At 36.3% G+C, this 26,851-nt stretch overlaps 1 protein-coding gene across 20 annotated transcripts in view; it reads left to right on the forward strand.

Moving 5' to 3' along the window:
- The window catches only part of ARB2A (ARB2 cotranscriptional regulator A), a 383,076-nt gene that overhangs the window by 351,276 nt on the left and 4,949 nt on the right, over nt 1–26,851 (forward strand). For 12 of the 20 annotated variants that reach the window (XM_023618009.2, XM_023618014.2, XM_023618012.2 and 9 more), the window contains one exon: nt 12,027–12,350. The exons of 4 other annotated variants lie outside the window; for them this stretch is intronic. In XM_023618009.2, the coding sequence (XP_023473777.1) occupies nt 12,027–12,253 (227 nt within the window). In that variant the 3' untranslated portion in view covers nt 12,254–12,350. Of the gene's footprint in view, nt 1–12,026; nt 13,721–14,211; nt 15,584–26,851 lie in introns of those variants that run through there. 4 more of the 20 variants (XM_070234566.1, XM_070234562.1, XM_014730769.3 and 1 more) reach the window with 2 other exon arrangements.

Raw genomic sequence — 26,851 nt, forward strand, 5'->3', positions numbered from 1 at the left:
AGCATGATGACTTAATATGCATATACATAATGAAAAGATTCTTCCCATCTAGTTAATTAACATATCACCTTAAATATTTATCCTTTTGGGGGGATGAGAATTTTAAGTTCTACTCTCTTAGCAAATTTCAATTACATAATACAGTGTTATCAGCTCTAGTCACTATGTTATACATTAGATCCTCAGATCTTATTCACCCTATAGCTGAAAGTTTGTGCCTTTTTAGCAACCTCTCCCTATTTCCCCCACTTTCCACCCCAGCCTCTGGCAACTACTTTTCTTCTCTGTTTTTATGTGTTTGACTTTTTGTGAATTCCACATATAAGTGATACCAGGCAGTATTTGTCCTTGTCTGTCTTATTTCACTTAGCATAATGCCTTCAAGGTCCATCCGTGTTCTCCCAAAAGGCAGGATTTCCTTCTTTCTCATGGCTAAATGATATTCCAGTGTGTGTGTGTGTGTGTGTGTGTGTGTGTATACAGCACATCTTCTTTATGCATTCATCCATTGACTGGCTCTTAGGTTATTTCCATATCTTGGCTATTGTGAAAAATGCCACAATGATTTCTTTGATATCCTTTTTTCTTTCTTTTTTTTTTTGTGAGAAAGATCGCCCTGAGCTAACATCTGTGCCAGTCTTCCTCTATTTCATATTTGGGACACCACCACAGCATGGCTTGATGAGCAGTGTAGGTCCACACCCAGGATCCGAACCCATGAACCCTGGGCTGCCAAAGCAGAGCATACAAACTTAACCACTATGCCAGTGGGCAGCCCTCTGTTTTCATTTCTTTTGGATATATGCCCATAATTCAAATTGCTGGATCATTTGGTAGTTCTACTTTTAGTTTCTTGAGGACCTTCCATACAGTTTTATATAATGGCTACACCAATTTTCATTCCCACCAACAGTGCACAAGGGTTCCCTTTTCTCCACATCCTGGTCCGCACTTGGCCATCTCCTGTCTTTCTGATAATAACCATTCTAACACATGTGAGGTGGTATCTCATTGTGGTTTTGATTTGCATTTCGCGGATGATTAGTGATGATGATCACTTTTCATGTTCCTATTGACCCTTTGTATGTCTTCTTTGGAAAAATGTCTATTCAGTTCCTCTGCCCTTTTTTTAATCATATTCTTTTTTTGTTTTTTGTTTTACTGAGTTTTGCGAGCTCTTTATATATTATGGATATTAACTCCTTGTCAGATAAATGATTTACAAATGTTTTCTCCCATTCCATAGGTTGCCTGTTCATTTTGTTGATGGTTTCCTTTGCTTTGCAGATGCTTTTTACTTTAATGTAGTCACACTTGTTTATTTTTGCTCTTGTTACCTTTTGCTTTTGTTGGTGTCAAATCCCAGAAATCATTGCTAAGACTGATGTCAAGGAATTTACCCCCATATATTTTTTCCTAGAAGTTTTATAGTTTCAGGTCTTACATTCAACTTTTCAATCAATTGTGAGTTGATTTTTGTGTATGGTGTAAGATAGGAGAAGCGTTTCATTCTTTTGGATATAGCTATCCAGTTTTCCCAACAGCATTTATTGAAGAGACTGTCCTTTCCCCCTTGCATATTCTTAGCTTCTTTCTTGAAAATCTTTTGACCATATATGCATGGATTTATTTCTGGGCTCTCTATGCTGTTCCATTGATCTATTTGACTGTTTTTATGCCAACATCATATTTTTTTGATTGCTACAGTTTTGTAGTATAGTTTAAAATCAGGGAGCATCATGCCTCCCTGCGTGGTGAAAGCTTTGTTCATCTTTCTCAGAATCGCTTTAGCTCTTTGGAGTCTTTCATGATTCCATACAAATTTTAGTATTGTTTGTTCTATTTTTGTGAAAAATGCCGTTGGAATTTTGCTAGGATTGCGTTGACTGTGTAGGTTGCTTTGAATAGTGTGGACATTTTCACAGTGTTAGTTCTTCCAGTCCATGAGTACGAAATATCTTTCCATTTACTTGTCTCTTCTTTAATTTCTTTCATCAACATCTTAAAGTTTTCAATGTATAGATCTTTTACCTCCTTGGTTAAATTTATTCCTAAGTATTTGATTCTTTTTGATGCAGTTGTAAATGGAATTGTTTGCTTAATGTCTCTTTCCAATATTGTTAACTTTTTTTTTTTGAGGAAGATTAGCCCTGAGCTAACAGCCACCACTAGTCCTCCTCTTTTTTACTGAGGAAGACTGGCCCTGAGCTAACATCCGTGCCCATCTTCCTCTACTTTATATGTGGGATGCCTGCCACAACATAGCTTGGCAAGTGGTGCATAGATCTGCACCTGGCATCCGAACAGGCAAACCCTGGGCTGCCGAAGCTGAATGTGTGAACTTACCGCTGCACCACCAGGCTGGCCCCTTGTTAACTGTTTTATTGATAATTAATAAAAGCCGGTAAGGAGGGAGAGGAGAAAAAAATAAAATGAAATAAAATAAAAGCCCATAATATAGCAGTGAATCATGACTCAGTGATGAGACTCATATAGGAGACCACATTAATTTTTATCATGATGTACTGTAACTTTACTATAACCAAAGATGGAAAAATCTAGAAAATGGATAATTTAAATGTGCCTTAAATGTATCTCTTAAATATCATTGTCTCAAACACATTTTTGTCAGGAGTTGAATGTTAGAGAATTCAAGGCTAAGTTCTCTGATGAGAGGCTTAAGTGGCCGTATTTTGTGTTATTGACTAAGAGAGGTACCAGACGAGCTGTACTACAGTGGCATTCCGTTAGAAACATGAAGAGGCCTAACTTAAAATCAGATAGAAGGACACTCAGCCTTCACAGAGAAAAAGTTATACAGATTCTCATACTTCTCTAATGTAAATAGTAGCCATTTATTTACTAAAAACATATGACAAAATAAGAAGCATTATTGTAAAGAAAACAGTACACATTATGTGGCAAATGTAGTTACTATTGTTTTTAGCAGAAGGGTCTCTATATTAGTTTACTTTGCTGACAGTACAATGTGGTCAAAATAGTCTGTCAGTTAAATTGGACAGTTTGGAATGCAATGTCATTTTCATTATAGGTAGAATTTATGTATCTAAATATAACTTCTCATATGACATTGAAATTTCATTTTAATGCCATTTACCATAAAGTGCAATGAGGAATAGGGCAGGTGTGTCTTGGATCCCTTCCAAAAGGACATCAGCACTGTATCCTCAAGGATGAGCCCTGTGTCTTGTTGTTCTTTATATTCCCACTGCCCATCAGTATCTGGCGTATACAAGGCACTCAGGAAGTGTTTGGCCAAAATGAACTTTGCTCTTTTAAGGTTATCCCACAACCTCTATTCTTCAGGACAGCTTTGTACTTAGACTACAAGGTACTAAATTTTTTCATTATTTAACATCTCTAAACTGGGAAGTAATCGTCATATCCATTTGTCTTATATATTTTCTGTTGATTGCTGACAAAGTAGAAGACATGTCATGAAAGATCAAATGTGACACATCTAGAAGAAAGACAGGAAGGCCCAGGGGAACTTACTGTCCAGCTTCTTTCATAGATGGTTAGGGCCCAGTCATTGATCTTGCCAACAGTAGCTGGATCCGTTTTCCGACTGCTAGCACAGTCCTTCCGAGAATAGTAGCAGACTCTCAACAAATTCTAAAGGATGCAGATTGGTTGGGAGTTGCTACTATTATCTGGGGTCTGGAAAAGGCCACGGTTTCTATGATACTGATATTCCATTAATCTTATCTCAGATCTACAGATATTGGAGTGTGTAACTTACTCCTATATCCAGTTCTCAGCCTTCTCTCTGACGTATGGAAGTCACACCTTTTATAGAAGCTCAGCTTCCATACCCGCAGTTCACCCTTACTGAGGCATGACCTATGCAGGTAGTAGGCAACTAACCCCTGGCCGGAGGTGGGGACAGCATAAAAAATGAAAAAAACAAGACACGGGGCTCATCCTTGAGAATACAGGAAGGGATCCAAGACACGTCAAGACACACCTGCCTTGTTCTGGATTGTACTTTATGGTAAATGGCATTAAGACCCTGACCTTAAGAAGCTTTAACTAACCAAACGTAGAGCCCTCGTAAGTCTTATTGAAAACAGGGTTACCCCCAAATTAAAGGTTTGGGGTGGGGGGGTTGGGTTTTTTTACCATGTGAGTGATTATGCAAGGGCCTACAGCTGCATCCCTGAAGAAATTTCACAAACTCTGCCATATAGTGTTGTGGGTAGCGTTGATATTTCCTTTTTGGGAGGAAACAAAAGAAAAATGTGTAGAATGATACATCTGTGTTTGTTTCTTTTAAAATCTATTTAAATGTGAAAATATGTTAAAAATCAAAATAATGAACAGTGTTTTATTTCTTCTTTTTCTGTACTTTTCCAAAATAAATGTGAATAGTACATGACTTCTTAAAATTATTTCTCTGAACTAGAAATAGCTCTTTTAAGTGAGAGTCTTATTAATACAAAAGCCAGAGAGTAGCATTGAATTCAGTTTTTAACCAAATACAAAGTTAAAATTATGTTTTTTGTATTTCCAGAAGCTTTTAACAATCATATTTTTTTATGATCATTTTACTCAAATGATTGGGTTACTGAGAATAACAGGCTTATCAGCAGGTTAGAAGCAAAACATGCATTATCTTGTCATTTTTATTATTTGGAACTTAGCACCTATGTTTTTTGAAAAGCATTTAAAGAATTTCAGAATTTTTTTTATTTTTTCATAATAGTATATTCCTTTCTCCAGAAAACATAACATTTGAAGCTAAGCACTTATCTCAGAAAATGTCTGTATTTCATTTTTAATTCAGCTCAACATTTCCTGAGCTCCCGCTGTTTCAGAAGACTTTACCAGTCAGTCAGTCAGTCAGTCAGTCAGTCAACAATGTTTATTGCCTGCCTGCTGTGTGTCAGCTACTGTTCTGAGCACTGGGATGAGATACAGCAGCAGAAGTAGCAAAGTTTTCGCCCTGAAGAAACTTACATTGTAGTCAGAGCAGATGGACAATTAACATATAAGCCAAAACAACAAGCTAGTAAATAAAGAACCAAACAAATAAATGATTTCAGATGCTAGTAAGTTAATATTAGCAAACGTTTAACAGTACAATGAGTTGGAGAGTGACTGGGCAGGAAAGGAGGGAGTGGTGGTTCTCCTTTAGCTAATTTTTTTCACATTTTGAGGCTACCTACATCTGCTACTGTTACTGCCCTTCATTGAACCACTTGCAAACAATGTGCTCTCTTTGTACCGCAGAGCAATATAACATCACTGATGGAATTGTTTTCTCCTGGAGAAGTGATGGAAATACACTAGTCCAACCATATTTCTCGCTCCTTCCCTTGTGCATTGCTAACTGGTTGCGAAAGGTGAAGCTTCCCACCTGCTCCCCCCACCACTTCCTTATGATGGTATTCCCTAAGGCGTGAAAGGGGACTCAGATGCTGGGCAGCAAAAAGATTATACGTGTTCACTATAGTCATTAAATAGGGAATATTTGAAAGTGATACCAGGTTTAAAGACTCAAATACTTAGAATGATAGAGTCACTGAACACAGTGAAAAAAGTGAGGGAAATGGATGGATATGAGGCAAAGCATTCAGTTTGTCATTACTGGTATATTATAACTGTAAAGCTGTCCTGTAAATTGGTTCAAGCCAGTTTCCACTTTATATGTATACATGGTTATTTATATGCAAATGATGCTATGAACTAAAAAACAAGCTCTTAGAGGGACTGTATCTAGAGAGTAAAGAACGCAAAAATCACATATATCTGAAACTGGCAATTAATATTTCCATTTGGATGTGCTTTAGAATGTATAAAATACTTTCACATGTATCATCTCACAGAGGCCTCGAGAATAGTGATGTAAAATAGATACTCTTGTTATCTCCATTTTATACATGAAGAAACTGAGGCTCAGCGAGATGATTGGCACAGAGCCAGAACGCTAGAAAGTGTTAGAACTAGATGTCTCACCGAGGGTTATGTCTGCAAGTCCGGTGTGCTTTCCACTACACTACAGCTACAAATAGATGTTTTCAAGAGGAAGCAGACACAAAAGGAAGTCGTGAGAGAGCTGATAGAATTGTGACTCTGAAGCTGTGGCTAACGTGTCAGAGAGAAAGTAATCAACAGTGTCTTTTAGCAGCGGAAAAGTGGATCTCAGATTCAGTCAGAAAACCAGTCAATGATTTTGAAAAGGAAAGTTTCTAAACAGCAATAAAAGTTTTGCCCGTCGTCAAGGAGGGATTTGATTTTTTTAAAAAATGGAGGGTTCTTTTGCCAAGAGTGTATTCAAGTAATTCTGTGAACAAACAGGCATTAACAGTTCAATAGGTAGTCAAGATAAGTGGTAAATTTGGTAAAACATGAGCATGCTTAAAGGAATGAGGACAGAACGATAGAAATACAAAGATATCAAAGAGAGGAAAATACATTTTTTATGTGGTGTTCCCACAACTCAGCATTCTAAAGTAGAAAGTACATTTCTGTGATTTGTTGAGAAAAAGTATAGACAAAAAGAAGGGAAGGTATTTGAACCAGAAGAGTTTTAGAAACCATAACTAATGCTTCCACAGCGTTCTCCATTTTGCTGTGTGGTACAATAGTGACTGTGAGAGAGCATAGAAAGGACCACAGGCTTCACCAGAGAGGAAGTTCTTCAAATTTCCACTCTTACACAAAGCCCTTGCTCTGGTCACCACAACTCTCTTCTGGTGGCCTCTGGAGAGCTGGATGCCATTAAGCATTTCACAAAGGGCGCTGCCTTAGAAAACTACTCAGAAGCAATAGTTTTCTTTTTTTCTTTTCTGTTTTCTGGTTTTCTAAATACCGCTAGATTATAAGCTTTTCAGGGACAAAGACAAAAATGTCTCATTCATTTTTGTATCCTCACACCTATCACGGTGCAAACTTATAGGAGCAAGTCAATAAATGTTTACTGAACTGAACTAAATTATTTTAAAAGGCAAAATCAGGGGCCCCCATCTGAGTCACTCTTTCGTTCAGATACTCAGCATACTGACACTAAAGCCAAAAACGTGAGTTTGAGTCCAGACACTGCCACTTGCCAATTCTGTGACTTTGGGTACTTCATAATTTAACCTCTCGAGACCTCAGTTTCCACATCTCTGATTTAAAGATAATGGTTTCTGCCTTACCAACTTCACGGTTTGTTATAAGGATAGAATCTAATAATACATGTAAAGATAAAACAGAAGGTATCAAGTGCTATACAAAAAACTGTATTTTTCTGTGGAATCAATAGTGCCAAGATACTCCAATGATTGACGTGTTCCTTGGTCAAATCTAAGTGCCAGGTTCAGTAAATGGATGCACGCTTCTTATGAGCAGGTCTTCTCAGAATCCTTCACTTGGAAATTAATATTATGAAAGTACAAGAATTGGCTAGGATGGGAATCAAAGTCGTCTTCTTCTTCTTCTCTTTCCAAAATAAAGCATCTACTTCATATAAGTTGTACCATAATATTCAGATAATAATAGTCACTCTCATTTTGCAAGCAGGACTGTGTGCCAGGCATTCTACTTGCACTTCACATACATCGACTTTTGTTCTCATCACCAACTGCAATGTCTGTATTATTGCTATTAAGCCCATTTTTACAGATTAAAAAAACGATCAAAGAACTTGCTTAAAATCACAGCTAGTGCATAGCATTTTACATTTAAGGAAACTAGCGCTGAGAAATAAGTGACTTAAGCAATAATTCCTCTTTCTCACTTTTGTTCTCTCCTTTTTTTCAACCTGCTGCAAGTCTAGTTCACATCTATGTTACTTCTAGACTGAAATTTTCCAAAGTGCGTTTTGTGAAATAAACGTCCACAAAACTGCCCCGGGAGAAACTCATTGGTCAAATATGTTTGGGAGATGGCACACATTGCAGTCCTCCCCCCTGCGTGTCACAGTGCACAGTAGCACATTGAACCCTGTGAGAAAACTGCAGTAAGTTCCCAAATTTGGAACAGAACCTTGAATCAACAGCTGTTGACATCTCACAAAGCCACAGTTCCATGGAGTAAACTGTAGGAAGGGTTGACTATTGAATGAGTTAACCAGTAAATGCAGTAATCATTATGCCAACTCCCTACCAACAGACAGAGAGCAGCATCCTCACAATAAAATGTGTGTAAAATCGTTGGAAATGTACGGTTGATCTGATAATTTTCCTAAATGTGTTCAACCAATTTCCTAAAAATTCTTCAATGTAATTTTTTCCTAACTCTGACAGCAACTGTTATAATAACAAAAGATCACAGAAATTCAGATCATTTTTTCATGTGAGAAATTGTGCCCTAATAGATAGTAGAATTTACTTTATGTTACTGAAACATAATGTTACTGAAAATTGTTATCCCAATTATTAAAAAGTAGTTTAAATCAGTGATTTTAAACCAATGTAGTAAACATTTCAACTTGGAGGAGAAGCCAATGATGGAACTACTTCTTCCCATTTCCTCTTCTAAAACGAGGAGAAAAATGAAGAACATTAATTTATTTAGCCCTATCAGACCAGGATCCTCCAATTACTTAGGAGTTATGTAAAACTTCTTTTGAGTGAGGACAGTTGGGCACCAGATTTGAACTTCAAATACTGTTTGAATCAATTCAAATAAAAAATAACCATTTCATTCTTGGAAAACATTAGGTACATTGCCTGTTTTTGTTACTTCATTGTCATATATTTTGTTAAAATGTCGTAGAGCTTAAATTATTATTATATGCCCATTAGTTCTGCTGCCTTGGGATGTAATGACTCGTATTAGTAGTCTATGTAATAAAAAGGGTTGGTGAATTTTCTCTGAACTGTCCTTTTGGGACTATAATTTTTAACATTCTCTGGAAGCTTTGCAAATCCTTTAGTGATAAAGTGCTCTTGTACTGTCTTTATCATTGACAAGTTCATAAGGACCAGAACTGTCTGTTACCTGTGAACGTTGAGCATAACACCATGTTGATCTGACACCTTCCCTATGTGGAGAGTCACCAAGGATACGTGATCAGAATGTCAACATCTTATAAGCAAATAAGGTGACTTTGTAATCTTGTCAGTGGTAATTTTAGACTGGTCTCTGCAATTTAGTAGATGAGCTCATCTTTCTGAGGTGGAATTACCAAACACCATCCAATTGTTATAGACGTATTCTTTTGCTAAATTTTAAATCATTGAGGACTATGAAAGAATGAGAAGGACTGGTATAGACCGGTTAGCTTAGTTGCTAGTAGTTTCAAGATGGTTTAATCCCTGGATAGGCCAATGATTTTACACAGAGTTGAAAAAATATGTCCTTAGGGCAATAAATTTTATTCAGTGATATAAAATTGGATATTATTATATTTGTATATCAAGTATAGTAAGTTTATTATTATATTTCATATGAAGCATATCTTGAAATATATTTAGTTTTATTTTTTAAATATAAATTTTACATATCGTTAAATGATATCTTCAGTGTACAAATTGTTGAATTTTGAAAAATGTATACCCGTTGCAACCACTACCCTAAAAAAATATTGAACATTTCCATCACTTCCAAAATTTTTTTCTTACTTCCTTCCAGTCACTTCTCCTTGCTCTCCCCACCTCACCCTTGCAGCCTCTCTTCTTATTTCTATCTCCATAGATTTTTTTTGTCGCCTGTTCTTAATCTTCACATAAAAGGCATATACTCTTTTGTGTTTGTCTTCTATAACCTAACATAATGTATTTGAAATTCATCCAAGTTGTTACGTGAATCATAGTTTACTCCTTTTAATTACCAAGTAGTATCCATTTTATGAATATATCACAATTTGTGTATCCATTCTCCCTTTGATAGACATCTGGGCTTTATCCAATTTTTGGCTATTGTGAATAAAGCTTCTGTGAACACTTTCTTACGTGCCTTTTTGTCGACATTTGTTTTCTATTGAATCAATAGCTAGTAGCAACAGTGCTGAGTCATGAGGTAGATGTATAAAACATAAACGTATAAAACTGCCAGTTTGCAAAAGCGATTGCACCATTTTACACTCATGTGAGTAATATACGAGTTCTAGTTGAGTTGCTGCAGATACTCACTAACATTTGTGTTGTAGTCTTTTTAATTTCAGTTTTAAATGGAGTGACTGGCCCATTTAAAGGTCAGGTAATTATGATGATTGTATTTATTTCTACCATTATGTTATTTGTTTTCTATTTGTCCAGTGTTTTTGTTCTTCTGTTTCTCCTTTTCTGCCTTCTTTTGAATTATGTTTTTTGTATTTTATTTTAATTACTGTAACATCCTTTTAGTATGGCTTTTTGAATTACTTTTTAATAGTTGCTCTAGGGATTAATCTATGCATCCTTATCATAGTCTACTTAGAGTTAATATTGTACAATTTCATATACAATGTAAGGAGTTTACGACATTATGATACCATTTATCCTCCTGTCCTTTATGTTATTATAACCATATATTTTAAACCCATATACACTAAAACCACACAATGCCTTGTTATAATTTTTGCGTTAAAGATTCAGGGTTTTTTTTATTTAATTAATAGAAGAAACAAATGATCTTTATTTTTTTTTTTTTTAAAGATTTTATTTTTTCCTTTTTCTCCCCAAAGCCCCCCGGTACATAGTTGTGTATTCTTCGTTGTGGGTTCCTCTAGTTGTGGCATGTGAGACGCTGCCTCAGCGTGGTCTGATGAGCAGTGCCATGTCCGCACCCAGGATTCGAACCAACGAAACACTGGGCCACCTGCAGCGGAGCACACAAACTTAACCACTCAGCCACAGGGCCAGCCTCAAATGATCTTTATTTTTGCCCTCATGTTTACCATTTCCAATGCTGGGCATTTCTTCTTGTAGATTCAAGTTTCATCTGTGTCATTTCCCTTCAGCCTAAAGCACTCCTTCTGGCATGTCTTCTAGTTCAGGTCTGCTGACAACAAATTCTCTCAGTTCTTGTTTATCTGACAATTGCTTTATTTTGCCTTGATTTTTTATTAAAAGACCTTTTTTTCTGGTTGGAAATAGAGTTCTGGGCTAATATGTTATATTGGTTCACAGGTCACTTGGGCTTTGTTCATTTTTTTCCCCAATCTCTTTCTCTCTGTTATTTAGTTTGGATGATTCCTGCTGATCAGTTTTAAAGTTCTCTTGTGCTTTCTTCAGCCTTCTCAGCTGGCCATCAAGTCCATCCAGTGAATTTTCCTTTCGGATATTTTACTTTAAAGTTCCAGTATTTCCCCTTGGTTCTTTTTTAAGGTTTCCATTTGTCTGTTAAAATACTCTATCTTTCACTGATTATGGCCATCTCTTTAAGTCTTTGAACATATTTATAATAGTTATTTTACAGTCTTGGTTTGCTAATTCAAATATCATCTGGGTCATCTTTGAGTCCGTTTCTTTTGTTTTCTTTTTGTCCCCCCATCTTCATTTTGGATCACATTTTCCTGTTTCTTTGCATATCTAATAAGTTTTTATTATATGTTGGACATCCTCAATGTTAAGTTGAGTCGTTGAGTCTCTGGATTCTGTCATATTCTTCTGAGGAGTGTGAGTTTTTCTTCTAGTGCACATTTAAATTACTGGCAGATGACCTTGAATTTGTTTTACACTTTGTTATGGTGAGTTTTGCTCTAAAACTGAGGGCAAAACTCAACCCTTAGACATGGGACATCATTTTTACTCCTAGGGTATGACTCTCTTGGGTTTCAGTGCAAAGCCCAAGATGTTTATCCAGCCTCTCTAATTTGATGAGACTCAGACTCTAACCTGTCTTTTCCGTGGTGGACAGCAGCTCAGCAGCTGGAGCCATCTACTAGCCCCTTGGAGTCTTCTTCATGCAAACATAATTCAGAATTCACCTAAGAACTCGAAAGCAATTTACACACACATTTGGAACTTTCCCCCCTGTGGTTGGCTCCTTTTTTGCAGGAATTTCCCTTCCTAGTTTCCAGCTGTTCTAGCATCCCCAGACTCCGTCTTTTGATACTTCAAGCCAGTAACTGCAACCTTTTGCTTGGTTTCTAGCCACCCTGCAGCATGCAGAAAGGAGAATTCCCTTGGGTGAAGAGCCACCTAGCATAGATCCCTTCTTTGAAGGATTTAATCTCCTCTGGTTTCCGCCTGCTTTTGGTGGCTCTCCAATGCCGTCAGATAGCTGTATGTTATATTTTGTCCAGAGTTTATCATTGTTACCAGTGGGAGGGTTAACTGATTGCCAGAGCAAGAACCCTCAATGTAGTATATATTTTTAAATGCATTTGTATTGAAATATGGTTAATTTTTTGATTATTAAAGTAATGCATTTCTGTAAACAAAAAAATAAAGTGTATGTTTATGAATAGGAAAAAATGTCTGAAAAAATATATTCCAGGTTGTTTTTTCTGATTCATGGGATTATTGGTGATTTCAGTTTTCTTTCTTTTACTTATTGGTGTTTTCTACAACAAACATAGGTTGAGCAGTCAGTCCTTTCTTGCTCTCCTGGGCAAATGGTTTACTTATGATGACTCTTTCTAATACAGTGTGCTTGTGCTTCTTTGATACATTTCATATTAGGATTTCACTAGGTTAACTGTCTAAAATCCTAGTAGTATAATATTCTTTCTGCTTTTAGGAATAGAGAAATTGGGACAAATCAAAGTTAAATGGCTTATCTAGAATTTCATGCATATTGATAGAGTAGCCAGAAATAGATCTTAAATTTTAAGTCCCTCAGTTCAGCTGTGTAAACTATTTCTAAGCCATCAGCAACAATGTATATAGTTAATTCTACATTTTCTAATGAGTATGGAAGAAAATTATCATAGTTAAACGTAAGCCTTAAATATTTTAGAAGCTTCACTTTAGCCACTGATTTCAATCTGCTCTCCATCGAATCTTTTACTAGAACTCAGAGTAGCAAATAGAAAATTTGACTGATTTTCATTTTAATTCGAATAACCTTCCAAAGGCTAACAAGAAAATGGCAGAAAGGCACGCATTGAGATAGGAATTTCCTTCTTCCTGGACTGCAGCTTTTTCATAAAATAGAATGAAGTGGATATTTGTTGTTCACCGATAGATATGTAACCTTAACCAGGAATATTTTAATAATACTATTATATTTTTACTTAGTTTAGTAAAAATGCCATAGAACTTAATGTTAGAATGTGTTGTCATTATGAAGTTTCAGACTGAAACCAAATAAAACTATCTTATAAAAGATACCAAATAAAACTGTCTTTTAAAATCTATAGAAATGGATGAAAATAAAAGGAAATAATTATTAGCTCTTAATAGTTTTCTCTGCGTGATCCTGGACTGGATTCTGTACTGGAGAGTAAAAATGCTATGAGGACAACTGGCAAAATTGGCCTACAAATGGCAGAATAAAAAGTATCCTATCAGTGAAATAGCTTCTGAATTTGATAACTATACTGTGGTTACACAAAAGAATTTTCTTGCTGTTAGGAAATACATACTAAAGGGTGTGTTATTTGCAACCTACTCTCAAATAGTTCAGGAAAAAAATCTGTGTGTGTGTGTATATATATGTATATATATCTATCTATGTGTGTGTATACACGAGGTGAAAGAGTGAATGATAAAACAAATGTGACAAATGTTCTTAAAAACTTGTGAATCTGGGTAAAAGATATTCAAGAGTTAACTATATTATTCTTGCAACATTTTTGTAAGTTTGAAGTTATTTTTTAAATAAATTTTATTTTTAAATTTAATACTTCTGGATTCATTTTCTTAGAATACATTCACATTAGTTTTTTCCAAATCTCAATCTGAAACATCAGAATCATATCACTATACATGATTTATCACTAAATTTTATGATATTTTTAAAGGGGGAAATTTGGAACTTGAGATACTAACCAAAAGAAAATTCTAATGTTTGAATTTACTTGCAAAAATTGTGATGAACTTAGGTAAGGAGAAATATAGGAAAAAAAACTGAACAGAACAATTTTATTAAGAATGACATAGTTACAAATGAATTTTATTTCCAAAGTTGTTTTAAATGGTAATTGTTCATAAAAATATCCACTCAAATTGTATATGTTTGCCACCATATGTAACACTGTAATTAAGCATCTGTCAACTTTTCTAGGGGTGTTAAATTTGTAGAATTTTGCTCTGGGGCCTAAAACTTCGCCACTTAAAAAGTTTCACCAGAGACCTCATAAAAAAGCAGGATTTTTTTTCTTTCCTTTTTTAGGGGGGCACGAGCATACACGACTGACTGTGGCTATGTAGATGAAAGGATGGAGAGGTTCTTATTTTCCCCTTGTGAAAAGCTGAAATAGTTTTAATCTGAAAATTGTAATATGCCCTGTGAGATTATTCCAGTTACTTTTAGAGGTAATTTTTTAACCTAAAGAGTTACTGATACTTCCTAACGATACATCTTATTTGTCCTATTGTATAATTTGATAAAATTTAAGTATATAATACTCTTTTAAACTATGTAATTATGCGCTATTATGACTGTCCATGAGGCTGCTCTAAACTATGCAGTAAGAGAAAAAAACTTTTAAGTCCAGAGTTATGAATACTAAAACTCACTTTAAATGAAATCCTTTTTTCTAGAACTGCTTTCTTTAATTATACTTTTAATTTGTAAGAGGTTCACTTTTCTGAGTAAGTTAGATACTTTCTCTGTGGTCATAGAAGTTGAACTGTTATATTTGGGCCAAATGCAATTCTGAAATGAAACATGAAGTGTTATCAATGATCAAGTAAATACAGTATTTTGACATATATATAAAATACAAGTTTAAAATTGTTCCCAAAATTTCAAAAAATATTCTCTAATGATTACTGTAGATACTACATTTCGGTGTCTTGGGTTGCATCTTCCCAGATTTTCGACATTTTCTCTATTGTACCTTTAAAGATAAGAAGATTTTTACAGTTCGGCATGTTTCACTGAGGCCTATGCTGCCCCTCATCCTTTTGACTCTTCTTCCATGTCAGGAAGAGATGTGAGTTACATAAAAGTGAAAATGTTGCTTTCTGTGATAAAGTCTACAACAAGCTTATTGTGCTACATTGGAAAAAAAATGTTCTTTTTAAAAATACTGATCTGGAATGGTTACACAGAAACCTCATGTTTAGGAAACGACCTGTCGATTGGCTCTCTGAAATTAGAAGCGTTGACCTTGAGGCTCTTTTCTCCAGTAGGTTTGTCTTGTGGCTTATGAAAGATTGCTATCTGTAGCCACTGAGAGCAAACGCTCATCTTCCCATACTCAGGACACATTCAAGGTGCTGTTTTAGCAAAAAAAGATAATAATGTGGATATAAAGAAAGAAAGAATACGCTGATTTCTTAGAAGTATCGTGCTAACCTATGACACTAATAGTTATTTTCTGTATTGCAGTAACTGCTTCCATATCATATCACTGGGGCATGGGTCATCATTTTATTTGGTGACATGGCTGCTGTGCTAACTTCTCTGTTTAGTGCCTGCCTTTCAAAACAACCAGGAAAACTGGATCTTACAGCGGCTTTTCATCTGGCTTTAAAAGATGAAGTTAATGAGAAAATAAAGAGAGGAAAGGAAAGCCTGCAGAAATTAAATAGAAAAATGCGTTCAGTCTTTGTGTTCATTTTTGCCTATGGTATTACTGGTTTGATGGCCTAGTGGGTAAGATTCCGTGCTCTTGCCACCTCAGCCTGGGTTAGTTTCCACGTCAAGAAACCACACCACCTGCCTGTCAGTTGTCATACTGTAGTTGCTGCATGTTGCTCTGATGCTGAAAGCTATGCCACCGGTATTTCACATACCAGCAGGGTCACCCATGGTGAACAGGTTTCAGGGGAGCTTCCAGTTTAAGACAGACTAGGAAGACCTGGCCACCCACTTCAAAAAAATTAGCCATGAAAACCCTATGAATAGCAGTAGGACATTGCCTGATAGAGCACTGGAAAGTGAGAGGATGACACAAAAAGACCAGGCAGGGCTCTGCTGTGCTGTGCACGGGGTCACTAAGGATGGGAATCAGCTCCACAGCAATAACAGCAAATACTGGTTACTCATCGTTGAGAAAAACGCTTTCCACTTTGGGCTGTTCTTTAGTTGGACCATCCATATGTTTCAATCCTATTCCCCTTTGATCAACAGGAGGTAATCGTGGACTTCCTGAACCTTTAAAGGGTTCAGTCTGTAGTTGTGATCTATGTAGAATATTTATCCTTATATAATCAAGTGAATCATTCAGTATTTAAACCTGTTCTTTGATCCAGTTAAGCTTACGAGCTCAGGAAAAGAATATGAAAATGAAAAAAAAAAGAATCTTGATTGCACCAAAATGTCTTCTAAAAGCCCACATTAGTATACTGGAGATAGCTATCGTTTTCCCACTTACCTTAACAACACAAGATGTGGGCACAGTAGATCTTTTGACTATAAGAAAGAAGTAAGCGATCAACTGCCTTAATCTAAAACCATCAACTAACTTGTACCCTAGTAGCCCCGTGTTGTAGAGTTTAATAGCCTGGCATTTGGACTCAGCTACTTCCACAAATATTCAGCGGGAGCCTGTTCTGTGTCAAGCACTGCCCCAGGCAATAGGAATAAAGGGTGAACAAAGTAAAGTCCCTGTCTTCCTAGAGCTTATTTCTTCTTTGCTAGCACCATGACCTTTAGGAAGTTCTAGAACCTCTTCAGACCTCAGTCTCTTGATCAGCAAAATGAGAATACTGCCTACTTTGTAAAATTATTCTCAAGTTTACTTGAATCAGTGTATTAAGGTGCTTAATGCTGTGCCAGGAAATAGTAAATAATGAATTTTAACTTTACTTTTATTTCTTAATGATTATAATAATTACTAGAAGTACATATTACAACCATATTACCATTTTAAATCTACTAGCTTAAAATTGAATCTTAAAAATTCTCCATGTTCTGTGGTCTATTTACTGATAATGATTTGTGGCTAGAGTAATACCTAGGTTGAAAGGTTTACAGACATGCTGGAGATTTGGGACCTCTATAATCTAGTTATTCATATACTGGAGTGAAGTCAAAAACATTTTTTGAGAAAATCTTGGCCCTTCCTCCCCCCAGGCACTCCCCTAGCCTCCCCTTTTTGTAGATAAAGGAGCCATCTATTTGGGCACGTATCCTGGTTAGGCTTCATAATTTCTGGAGTGGATATTAAAGCATATTGATGACCCCAAAATAGCAAAAGCAATCTATCATCCAAGTTCTTGCCAGAGAATGTAACCTCAGACTTTATGTTGCTCAATTCTTATTGGGCAAAAACAAAAATAATACAGTTGTCTAGAAAAAATACAATTGTCTAAAGGAGATATCGTCCATCCATTCCTTTGCATGTGATTAATTTTATCTCTTGAGCAGGCCAGACTATCATAGACTAGCAGGTCACCTGAAACACGTTATCTTCCTGTGCTCTGGGTTACATCTCCCAGGTTGCTCTTTAGTATTGTATCATAAGTCTTCACTAAAGAAACAAATGTGAAAAACAACTGTTCTCCAGCACCTAGAAGCCGTGAATCATGATCACTCGTATTGCCCTCTTTGTATTTGTCAACAGGAAGCTCAGTCAAATTTTGGGCCATTACCTGGCAACAGCCTGGGTCTTTGTATTAGTCAGCCTTCTGGATTAATCTTCCCTTCTCCCTACCTTTATCTGATTTCTCCTCACCCCTTTTTATTTTATCCTCCTATAACATATATATGTCATCTCAAATGCTTTTTTCAATAAAAGATATGAATAAATAACTATTAAACAAACAAGCAAAAGTAATTCAACTACTGTATTCTTACTTAATATGATATTAAATTTTTTCCTGTTAGTCACTGTAGAGATGTATAACTTTTAGCCTCCTTTTTCACAATTTGTAAATATGGTTTTTCTAGTAAGTGGGTTCTAGCATTCTTTATTGTTGAGATTCCTAAAGTACTTTTGTCTTGATAATACAGATTTTCCTTCATTTGCAACTTCTCTTAGGAAAGTTTTCTACAATCCGTGTTTCTAACTGATGGATATAAATTGTTGGCCCAGCAGCACTGAAATCTGACCAACTGATGACATCTTATTTTCAGTAACCAACATCTTCCTTTTTCACTGTGCAGATTAATCCTCCACCTTAGTTAACCTTGTAAGTGGATTCATAGGCTTTCTCATCAGTATTTTTAAATTTTCCCTGTGAAATAGAAATAAAATAATAGATGCCATCCATCTACAGTGATGCCCAAAGGATGTATTTGAGATTCTTTGGGAAATAATTCCCATCTATTGCTACTTTAACAAGATCCAAGTAATAATTCTGACCCTGATTTTAAAATACTTGGGAAAAAAGAACCTTTATGGCCCTATAATTAGATTTAAAATGTTGCTTAGAGCTAACATACAAAGGAAAGAAGTGGGAATAATATGTACTTGCCAAATTTTGTAACACGTGTAAAATATGCTTTACATCCATTACAATATCTCCAACTCCAGGACTGCAAATATTCACCAACCCAGAAGTAAATTTAATTCCAGGGGAGAAAATTTAATTCCTTCAGCAATAATGAAAGATTCCAGCCTGTAGGTCTTCTGGACAGTTGCAGAAAAGCCTGTATGGAAAGCCGAATTCGAGTTTTGAAGTGTCTTTTTAGGATGAAGCTCGGTATAGATACAGCAAGGATTTAATTGTAAACAATTTTCATAACCCTTTCTGGTACTTGTTTAGCCATATCTGGTTCTGTTCAGTGTTTATCATAAATCAGTTCTTAGTAGAACTTAATGTTAATTTAAGTGCTCATGAATTTTCTCCATCTTGATACTCTGAAATATGATCTGGTATTGAAGTAATCAGTCCTATCCAAGGTGTTCTCATGTCAATTTCTAAAGTAGTCAATAGTAGGAATTTACTGCATTACATGACGTATTTGTGAATATATGTATTTAATTTAAAATCAATGCATTTTTATCTTAATGTTATTCTATATGTATTAATGGTGTTATGTAAATAAATTCAGGATCCTTTAAGGATTCTTGCCATGTAGAAGGCAGTTGCATTATGAGATTTTTTTTTTTAAAAAAAGGATGTTCAGAGAGGAAATGCTTTGGAGGAGAGAACTGGGAATGAAATTTACGAAGTAGTACTGGACAGCATGAAGGTAACTCTACACTTGGAGGCTGAATGTAGCAGAAATAGTCCATTTCTACATTACCTTAACTAGGATGAAAAGAAATCACAGTGTTAGGAGCATAGCTGACACTCCAGAAGCTGTCAGTGTCTGTTGTAAGGTGACGGAGCTTTCATGACCAGCAGGCAGCAACTAGATGGCATTACCTGACAGAGCTAGGTGTTTTTAAGTGTGTCATCAAGAAATCAATCAAAATAGAAAATGTGGTAATTTTATGCTAGTTTTATGTTATTCATAATTTGTTTTCTGTGATATTTTATTCATCTTATTAGTTAATGGTATGACTACATTTGAGGCTATTTTGTTTATAGTTTAACGTTTTCTTAAGCTTGTGACTGGAAAAAATAAAAGCTATAAGAAATAGAAAAGAAAAAACAAAACTGAAATTATTCACATATGATATGATTGTAGAAAATTCAAAATGTATAGATAAATTTTTAGAATGAAAAGGATATTTTAACAAGGTTGCTGTATACAAAATCATTATACAAAAATCAATTACATTTCTATATACCAAAAATAAGTATAATAACATCAACAAATAGGCAATACTAAAAGAATAAAGCTAGGAGACATGTCATGTTTGTAGATTCAATCACACAACATAGTAATGATGTCAGTTCTCTCCAAATTGATATACAGGTTTACATAATTCCTGTCAAAATCCAAGCAAGATTCTTCTGTAGATGTAAACTTCTAGAGTCCCCAAGACCACCCTCACTTCTGATACCAACTTCACATGGGTTCCTAAGACACCTTCAAGTTTGATCACTTGCCAGAAGGACTCACAGAACTCACTGAAATCAGTTATATTCACGGTCACAGCCTAGTACAGCAAAAGGGTACAGATTAAAATCAGCCAAGGAAGAGACACATAGGGCAGAGGCCAGGAAAGTTCTAAGTATGAGTTTCTAGTTTTCATCTTCCAATCAGGTCATGGACAGTGCTGTCTTCTCCCAGCAATGATGTGTGAAAATACACATGGAGTATTACAAACCAGGGAAGCTCACCCAAGCTTTGGTGTCCAGAGTTTTTATTGCGATTCAGTTACATCAACATGGTTGACCACCCGCATGGCTGACTTTAATCTCTAGATCCCCCAGAGGTCAAACTGATACCTTTTTGGGTAAGGTCAGTCCTTTTTTGTAGATCTAGACAAGATTATTCTAAAATCTATATGGAAAGGCAAAGGAACTAGAATACCTAAAACAATTTTGGAAAAGAAGAATAAAGTGGGAAAATCAGTCTACTCAATAAATACATTCTTGGCAAAGATACAGAGAAACCAGATCACTCACACATTGCTTGAAGGAATGTAAAATGGTGCAATGATGCTGGAAAACATCCTGGCAGTTTCTTGAGAAACTAAACATGCAACTAATACACAGCCCAGCAATTGCAGTCTTAGACATTTATCCCAGAAAAATGAAGATTATTTCACACAAAAATTTGTGCATGAATGTTTATAGCAGCTTTACTCATAATAGCCAAAAAACTAGAAACAATTCAGATGTCCTTCAACAGGGGAATGGTTAAACAAACTGTGGTACATCCATACCATGGAATACTACTCAGCAATAAAAAGGAACAAACTATTGACACACACAACAACCTGGATAAATCTCCAGAAAATTAAGCTGAATGAAAAAGCCAATCCCAAAATGTTATATCCTGTATTATTCCATTTATATAACGTTCTTGAAATGACAAAATTATAGAAATGGAGAAGAGATTAGTGGTTGCCAGGGTTAAGGAGGGGTTGGAAGGGAGGTGAGTGTGGCTATAAAAGGGCAACATAGTGATCTTTGTGGTGATGGAAATGTTCTGTATCTTAACAATAGCATTGTCAGTACCCTGGTTATCAGATTGTACTACCGTTTTACAAAGTGTTACTGTTAGGGAAAATTATAAGCGGGACACAGGATCACTCTGTGTTATTTCTTATAATTGCGTATGAATCTACAATTATCTTAAAATAAGAAGTGTAATTATAAATAAGTGAATTAACGAATGAAGGAATCTAATAAACGAAGTACATAACCTCTATGGAGAAAATGATAAAACTTCATTAAGAAGCATTAAAGATGATCTAAATAAATGGCAAAATATATCATGTTTATTGCTTGGAAGACTCAGTATTGTAATATCGGTTCTCCCCAAATTGGCCTATATGCTTTAGTACAATTCCTAATCATTAAGTGCCTGGGATAATATATATAATCACTACTTTACCACCTCCTTCTTTCTCCAGTGCCTTCCTCCTTCTATTGGCTGCAAAGCAAAGATCTGTGCTATTGAAAGTCTGACAAAGCAAAACAAAATGATGCTGTGGATACAAAAGCTTGTGTGATGATTCACCTATGCATTCAGAATACCAGTAGCACTTTGCTTTGTAAATTCACAAGTTTTTACTGCCACAATCTTCTGTTTGCCTCCATTTCCTTAATTTCAAAATGGGAATCATTATCAAAATAGTGCAAAAACCATAGAAAATTTCTATGATTCTATGTTTTGTTATTTTTAATAACATTTAATAAGCATGAGTTTCCAGTGAAATCTGTTCCAAACAGTTATTTATACAATAAACGTCTCTTAAGCCTCAACTGTGACTTCTGGGATAATAAGTTTTGAGACATTATCCTGAGAGGATTTGGAGATAAACAAGGTATTTTTCATACACAAAATCACTCGTTAAGCAAAGAAAGTATATGATAATATAGTGTACAATATATACAAAATAATGAAACATGAATAAAGGAGTAGTTGGTATGGGGTAAGGTTAATCAAAGAAGGCTTATTAGAGGAAGTAAATATTGAACTAGATCTTAAAGCAATTAGACACACATCTTCTGAAAATTTTGTCTATTTCAGTGCTTAGCCAATTTGTAAATATAACTGTATTACAGCAAAATCTCTGTGTAACTTTGGCCTCTCACAACCTCTCTGAACTTTAGATTTCTCTCCTGTGAAATGAAACTCTTGCACAAAATTTTATCTGGGTTCCTTTCCACGTGTTTACTATTTGATATTTGATGTGTTTCTGTCTGCAGCTAAATTTGGACCAAGCCAACTCTGTCTTGGGAATACAAGCTCTTGAACAGTTGAAGTTTGACTCTTTGAGAGTTCTCAGTTCTGACACTTTCCTAAACTTCTTTTGATGTTAGTAAATTGTATTTACTAGATAAGCACAGCACTTTAGTTAAAGAGATCTGGAGGATACTTTGAGTATTTGTCAGTGCTTATCAACTAGTTGGTAATGGACTGTGGGTCACCTGAGTCTACCTCATTAGTTTGATGGAGAGGGCAAGAAAAGCACTCTGCCTCCTCCAGCTTTAGTTATAGAGTATCCAACTGTCATTATAGTCCAGTTTTAGAGGAATTTAACTCTAAAAGCTAGCATATACTTCAACATAAGGTATATTTATGTCTTTTTTCAAGATGAGTAAAGTTTGACCCCTGCATTCAAAAACTGGACAATGGTAATTTCTTCTCTGGCTGGACTTCAGAATCACCAGAATCACAGATCCTAGTCTCTCAGGTTTTGAAACAGTTTAAGATATGTCAATTGACCTGGGCCTGGGAGGATAGGGGATACTTATAGAAGAAGAGTTGAGGAATAAACCCAGAAAAGAAGGCTAGGGCTTTCTAGAATGGAGGGCTTTAAAACAAGTTAAGGAATTTCTGCTTAGTTTGATAGATTATGGGAAGCCATTGGATATTTTTGAGCAGAGGAAGAGGTATGTAACACAAAGTTACTTTAGAACTTTTCTTCTGGTAGCAGGGCACAAGACGGAGGAGGAGAGACTGAAGGCAATTAAATGAGTTAGGGGGAAGTGTCTGGATTCTAAATGATAGGTTATTAAATCTAGAGTGATAACGGGGGAATGGAAAGGAAGAAAGAGTGGAAAAACTTTGCTGAGGTGTAATTGTCAGGATTTGGTAATTGAATCAGGAGGCAGCAAACAAGGGAGGAGAAAAATCAAAGATGACTGAGAGGCTCTGAGCTGGCGCAGCTGCGAGAATGTTGTATCCATTCGTAGAGATGGAGAACTCAGTGGAAAAGCCTGTCTGGAGAGTAAGCTCACCAGAGAGTAAGTACCTCTGGACTGCTTTCAGAAATGGAATGCTCCGACAGCATATTCCCCATCCCCGTATCTTCACACCACATGCAACAGTCCTTCTAAGGGCTGAGAAACCAGAGGTATTGGCATATGTAACAAGAGTGGAATTGTTAGGAAAATGATGTTTGTAATTCAATTCCATTTTTTTATTCACTACTTTGAAATATTTTATTGGACTTTCTTTCAACTCTTACTGCCTATTACTATTACTGTATCCTTAATTTATTTATGTGAACTAGTCGTAAGTAGATTTTATACCCTGATGTGTGTAGGAGAATGAGCCCCAGAGAATGCTCTAGAGGTGAGAGGAGTTGGTAAATGCCATCAGGAAGTGTTAAATCCATCATTCTAACTCGCCATAATCCACTCGCCATTCACCACAGACCAACCAGTGTATTCTTTTAAAATGCAAGTCAGATGATATTTCTCCTCTGCTTGAAACTCTGTAAACAGCTCTTCCATTGCACTTGGAATAGAATTCAGACCTTTCATGGTGGCCTGTGAGACCTCACCTGGCTTGGAGGCTGCCCACCTCCGAATCACCTGCTACCACTTTACCCCTCAGCCACCATGCTGCAGTCACTCCAGCTTTTTAGTTCCTCCACAGTGATGAGTTCTTTCCTACTCTGAGCCCCTCTCTTGTTCTCCAGAACTCTACCTGCAGCACTCTGCCCCCAGAGCTCCATCTGGCTCCTTCTTGCCGTTCAGGTCTCAGGTCAGAAGTCTTCTCCACCCAATCTAAATTGATGACCACTTCTCCTCACCCCACCTTCTCCACCTCATTCTCTTCACATCCCCCTATTGTGTTTTCTTCGTACTACTTCGACTCTCTGAAATTATCATGTCCTTTCCTCACCAGCATGTATGCTACAGGAGTGGAGCCTTTATATATCTTAGTCACCACTGCATCCCCAGCCCCAAGAAATAGTGCCTGGCATACCACAAATACTTGTATGAATGTATAAGTTAATCAATCACAGGACCTCTGGAAAAACGATCTGCCACAAAATATATCCTTTAGAGTAGAATCCACAATTGAGAGAGGAGGACGACAGAAGACTCAGATATTTGAACTAGTAAATGGTTTGGTTTGGTTTGGTTTTGAAATAAGGAAAGTATTTTGCAATTCATTCTCTATCTCACCCCTCCCTCCCTCTCTTGCAGTCTTTCTCAATCTGTCTCTCTCCTTCCCCCTCTTACACACACACACACACACACACACACACATAAACACACTGGCAGCCATAAGCCGTAGTTACCGAGCTAGAAACAGAGAAGCTGGGACAAGATACCCATTAAGTTGTACCAGCTTTCTCAGACAGAGTGTTGTTTTAGAATAGGAGCCCGGTAAAGCTCTCTGCTGAGTGTTGGAAATAAGAGGATCAGAAACCTGTACTTATGGAAATAACTATTTTGTGATTCTTTGTATTCCCTTCTTTAGTGCTCTGTGCTCTTACAATCCTTTGATAAAGTTACTTTTGAAAATGACAAAAGGAAATTGGAAAAAGGGAGCTTTTGCCCACACCTAGGCTCAACTTTTAAAGGGAAACAATATGCCTGGAGGCCAGGCTTTACGGCAACAGTAAGAGTAGTATGTGAGACAAGAATTCAAACCACAGAAAGCACATCTACACCAGCCGTCTGAGTTTGATAGACGATTGAAGCAATAAAAACGCTCCCATTGTTTGTTGGTTAGGAGAAGGTTGATTAGAGAAGTCTGCCAGGTGCAATGTCAGAGACCACAGCTACTGCACGCTGTCTACTCTGCCTAAGAATGTTTACTTCTCAGAGTTGTCTCCCTGGGTCTTAAGCTGCCCCACGGCCTACCTGCTGCCCCCCATTTCCCCTTCCAGAGATAAGAGAGAGAGAAAAAGCTTGAGGAAAGGACGGGCTGCCCCAGAAGCTGCAAATGACCCAAAATTTCTAGCACTGATCATAAGTCTTTGTTTCAGCCTGTCTCTTATCTTCTGGACAAGCATGATGACTTGCCTTTAGGGTCTCAACACAATCTCAGCTTTAACAGGGTTGCCACAGTGTTAGCAAAGAGATGAGACTCGCCTATACCTTACACAAGTAATGTAGCAAGACAGTGCAGACATTCGGGGAGCTGCACTTGGCATTTCCCTTCCACAGTCTCAAGGAACACCCCACCTGACTCCACTGGCTGCCCCCACTGTGGCTGAGTCTCAAACTTGTGCCTTCTAACTCAGAGTCTCCATTAGGAGCCCTTCTCTGTCCAAATATTGCTAAGTTTGTATTTTTTTTTTTAATGATGTTCTCTTTAGAAGCTCTAGAATTCATTTTAAAACGAATTTTGGTAGTTATATTTTATTTCTTTTTAGAAGGCACATTATTTTTCAGTGCTCTTGTATTTCTCTAATTCTTTATAACTTTCTAAAAATAACTGCTGGTGAGCTCATAAGTTCATTAGTTAATCCCACTGGGACTCAGTAATGCATATTACAGACCTCCTGATTTTTATATATTAGATTTTCTCGAGAATTCCCTTACCTGTTATTATCAACATAGCTTATTGACAGGGTCTTCATTACTTCCTAATTGCCCATATTTCTTTTTCTTGTTAAAGATCAATTTTTAAAATCAAGGCTTGTCATTTTGAAAGTATCATAGACATGTTATCCTGTTAATATTAATGTGTTTCATATCTTCCTAAGTTTTTTTTTCTTTCCCCCTTTATCATAGGAAACTTATAAAATTTATTCATTGCCTTTTGCTTTTAAAATGAATTCTTTTGTTGCCAGGGGGTGGGGGGAGTGTCAGTGAGAGGGTAAGGGCACTTGCTAATTTTTCCCCCTGAAACAAAGATTTAAAAAATATTTCCTATTCAAAGGTGACTTTGTGAACAGTTATATTCCCTATTCTAAACCAGACCCTAAAATGTAAATGTTGCATAGATTGTTGAAATTATTCCATAACCTTTTGGTCTAGGACTATGGAAATAAGGTAACTAACAATTAAAATAGTGAATGATTGACCAAGAAATTCTTCTAAATTATATCTTTGGTGAGAACTTACTCAGACTGTCCATCATATTATACCAGTACACCTCATGTCTGGCAAATCTGCTATGTGTGTGTGTGTGTGTCTGTGTGTGTAATATCATTTGAAGAATGATTATTTGCTTTCCCAGAGAATTCCTCACTTTATTAAAAGATTCAGTGAAGGAGTAAATTACCCACTTCTTCCTTTAAAAACATTCTATTTACAGAAATTGTATTTACATATAACTTTTTAAGACATCTACTGCATAAAATGAGGTACGGCTTCAGAGCAGTCTACATCTGCCAAAGGAAACATCAGGATTTTGGCTGCTAACTCAGTAGCATATTTTGGCATAGTTTTTGCCCAAAAAGAAAAATTTCTAAGCACTAAGATCAAGTGAAGAAGAGTGTGGACCAGACAGACTTGTAAGAAACACTTGGATTGAAGTCATCACAGGAAGAAGTAAGGGGACTAGACAAGACAGAAGATAAGGCCATGTTTTCTTCTCTCTTATCCCATTCTTCGAGCATTCTGCTCTCAGTGCCATTTCCAACCATTTTTGGTTTAAT

The sequence above is a fragment of the Equus caballus genome, chromosome 14 (genome assembly GCF_041296265.1).
Source record: "Equus caballus isolate H_3958 breed thoroughbred chromosome 14, TB-T2T, whole genome shotgun sequence".
Classification (NCBI taxonomy): Eukaryota; Metazoa; Chordata; class Mammalia; order Perissodactyla; family Equidae; genus Equus; species Equus caballus.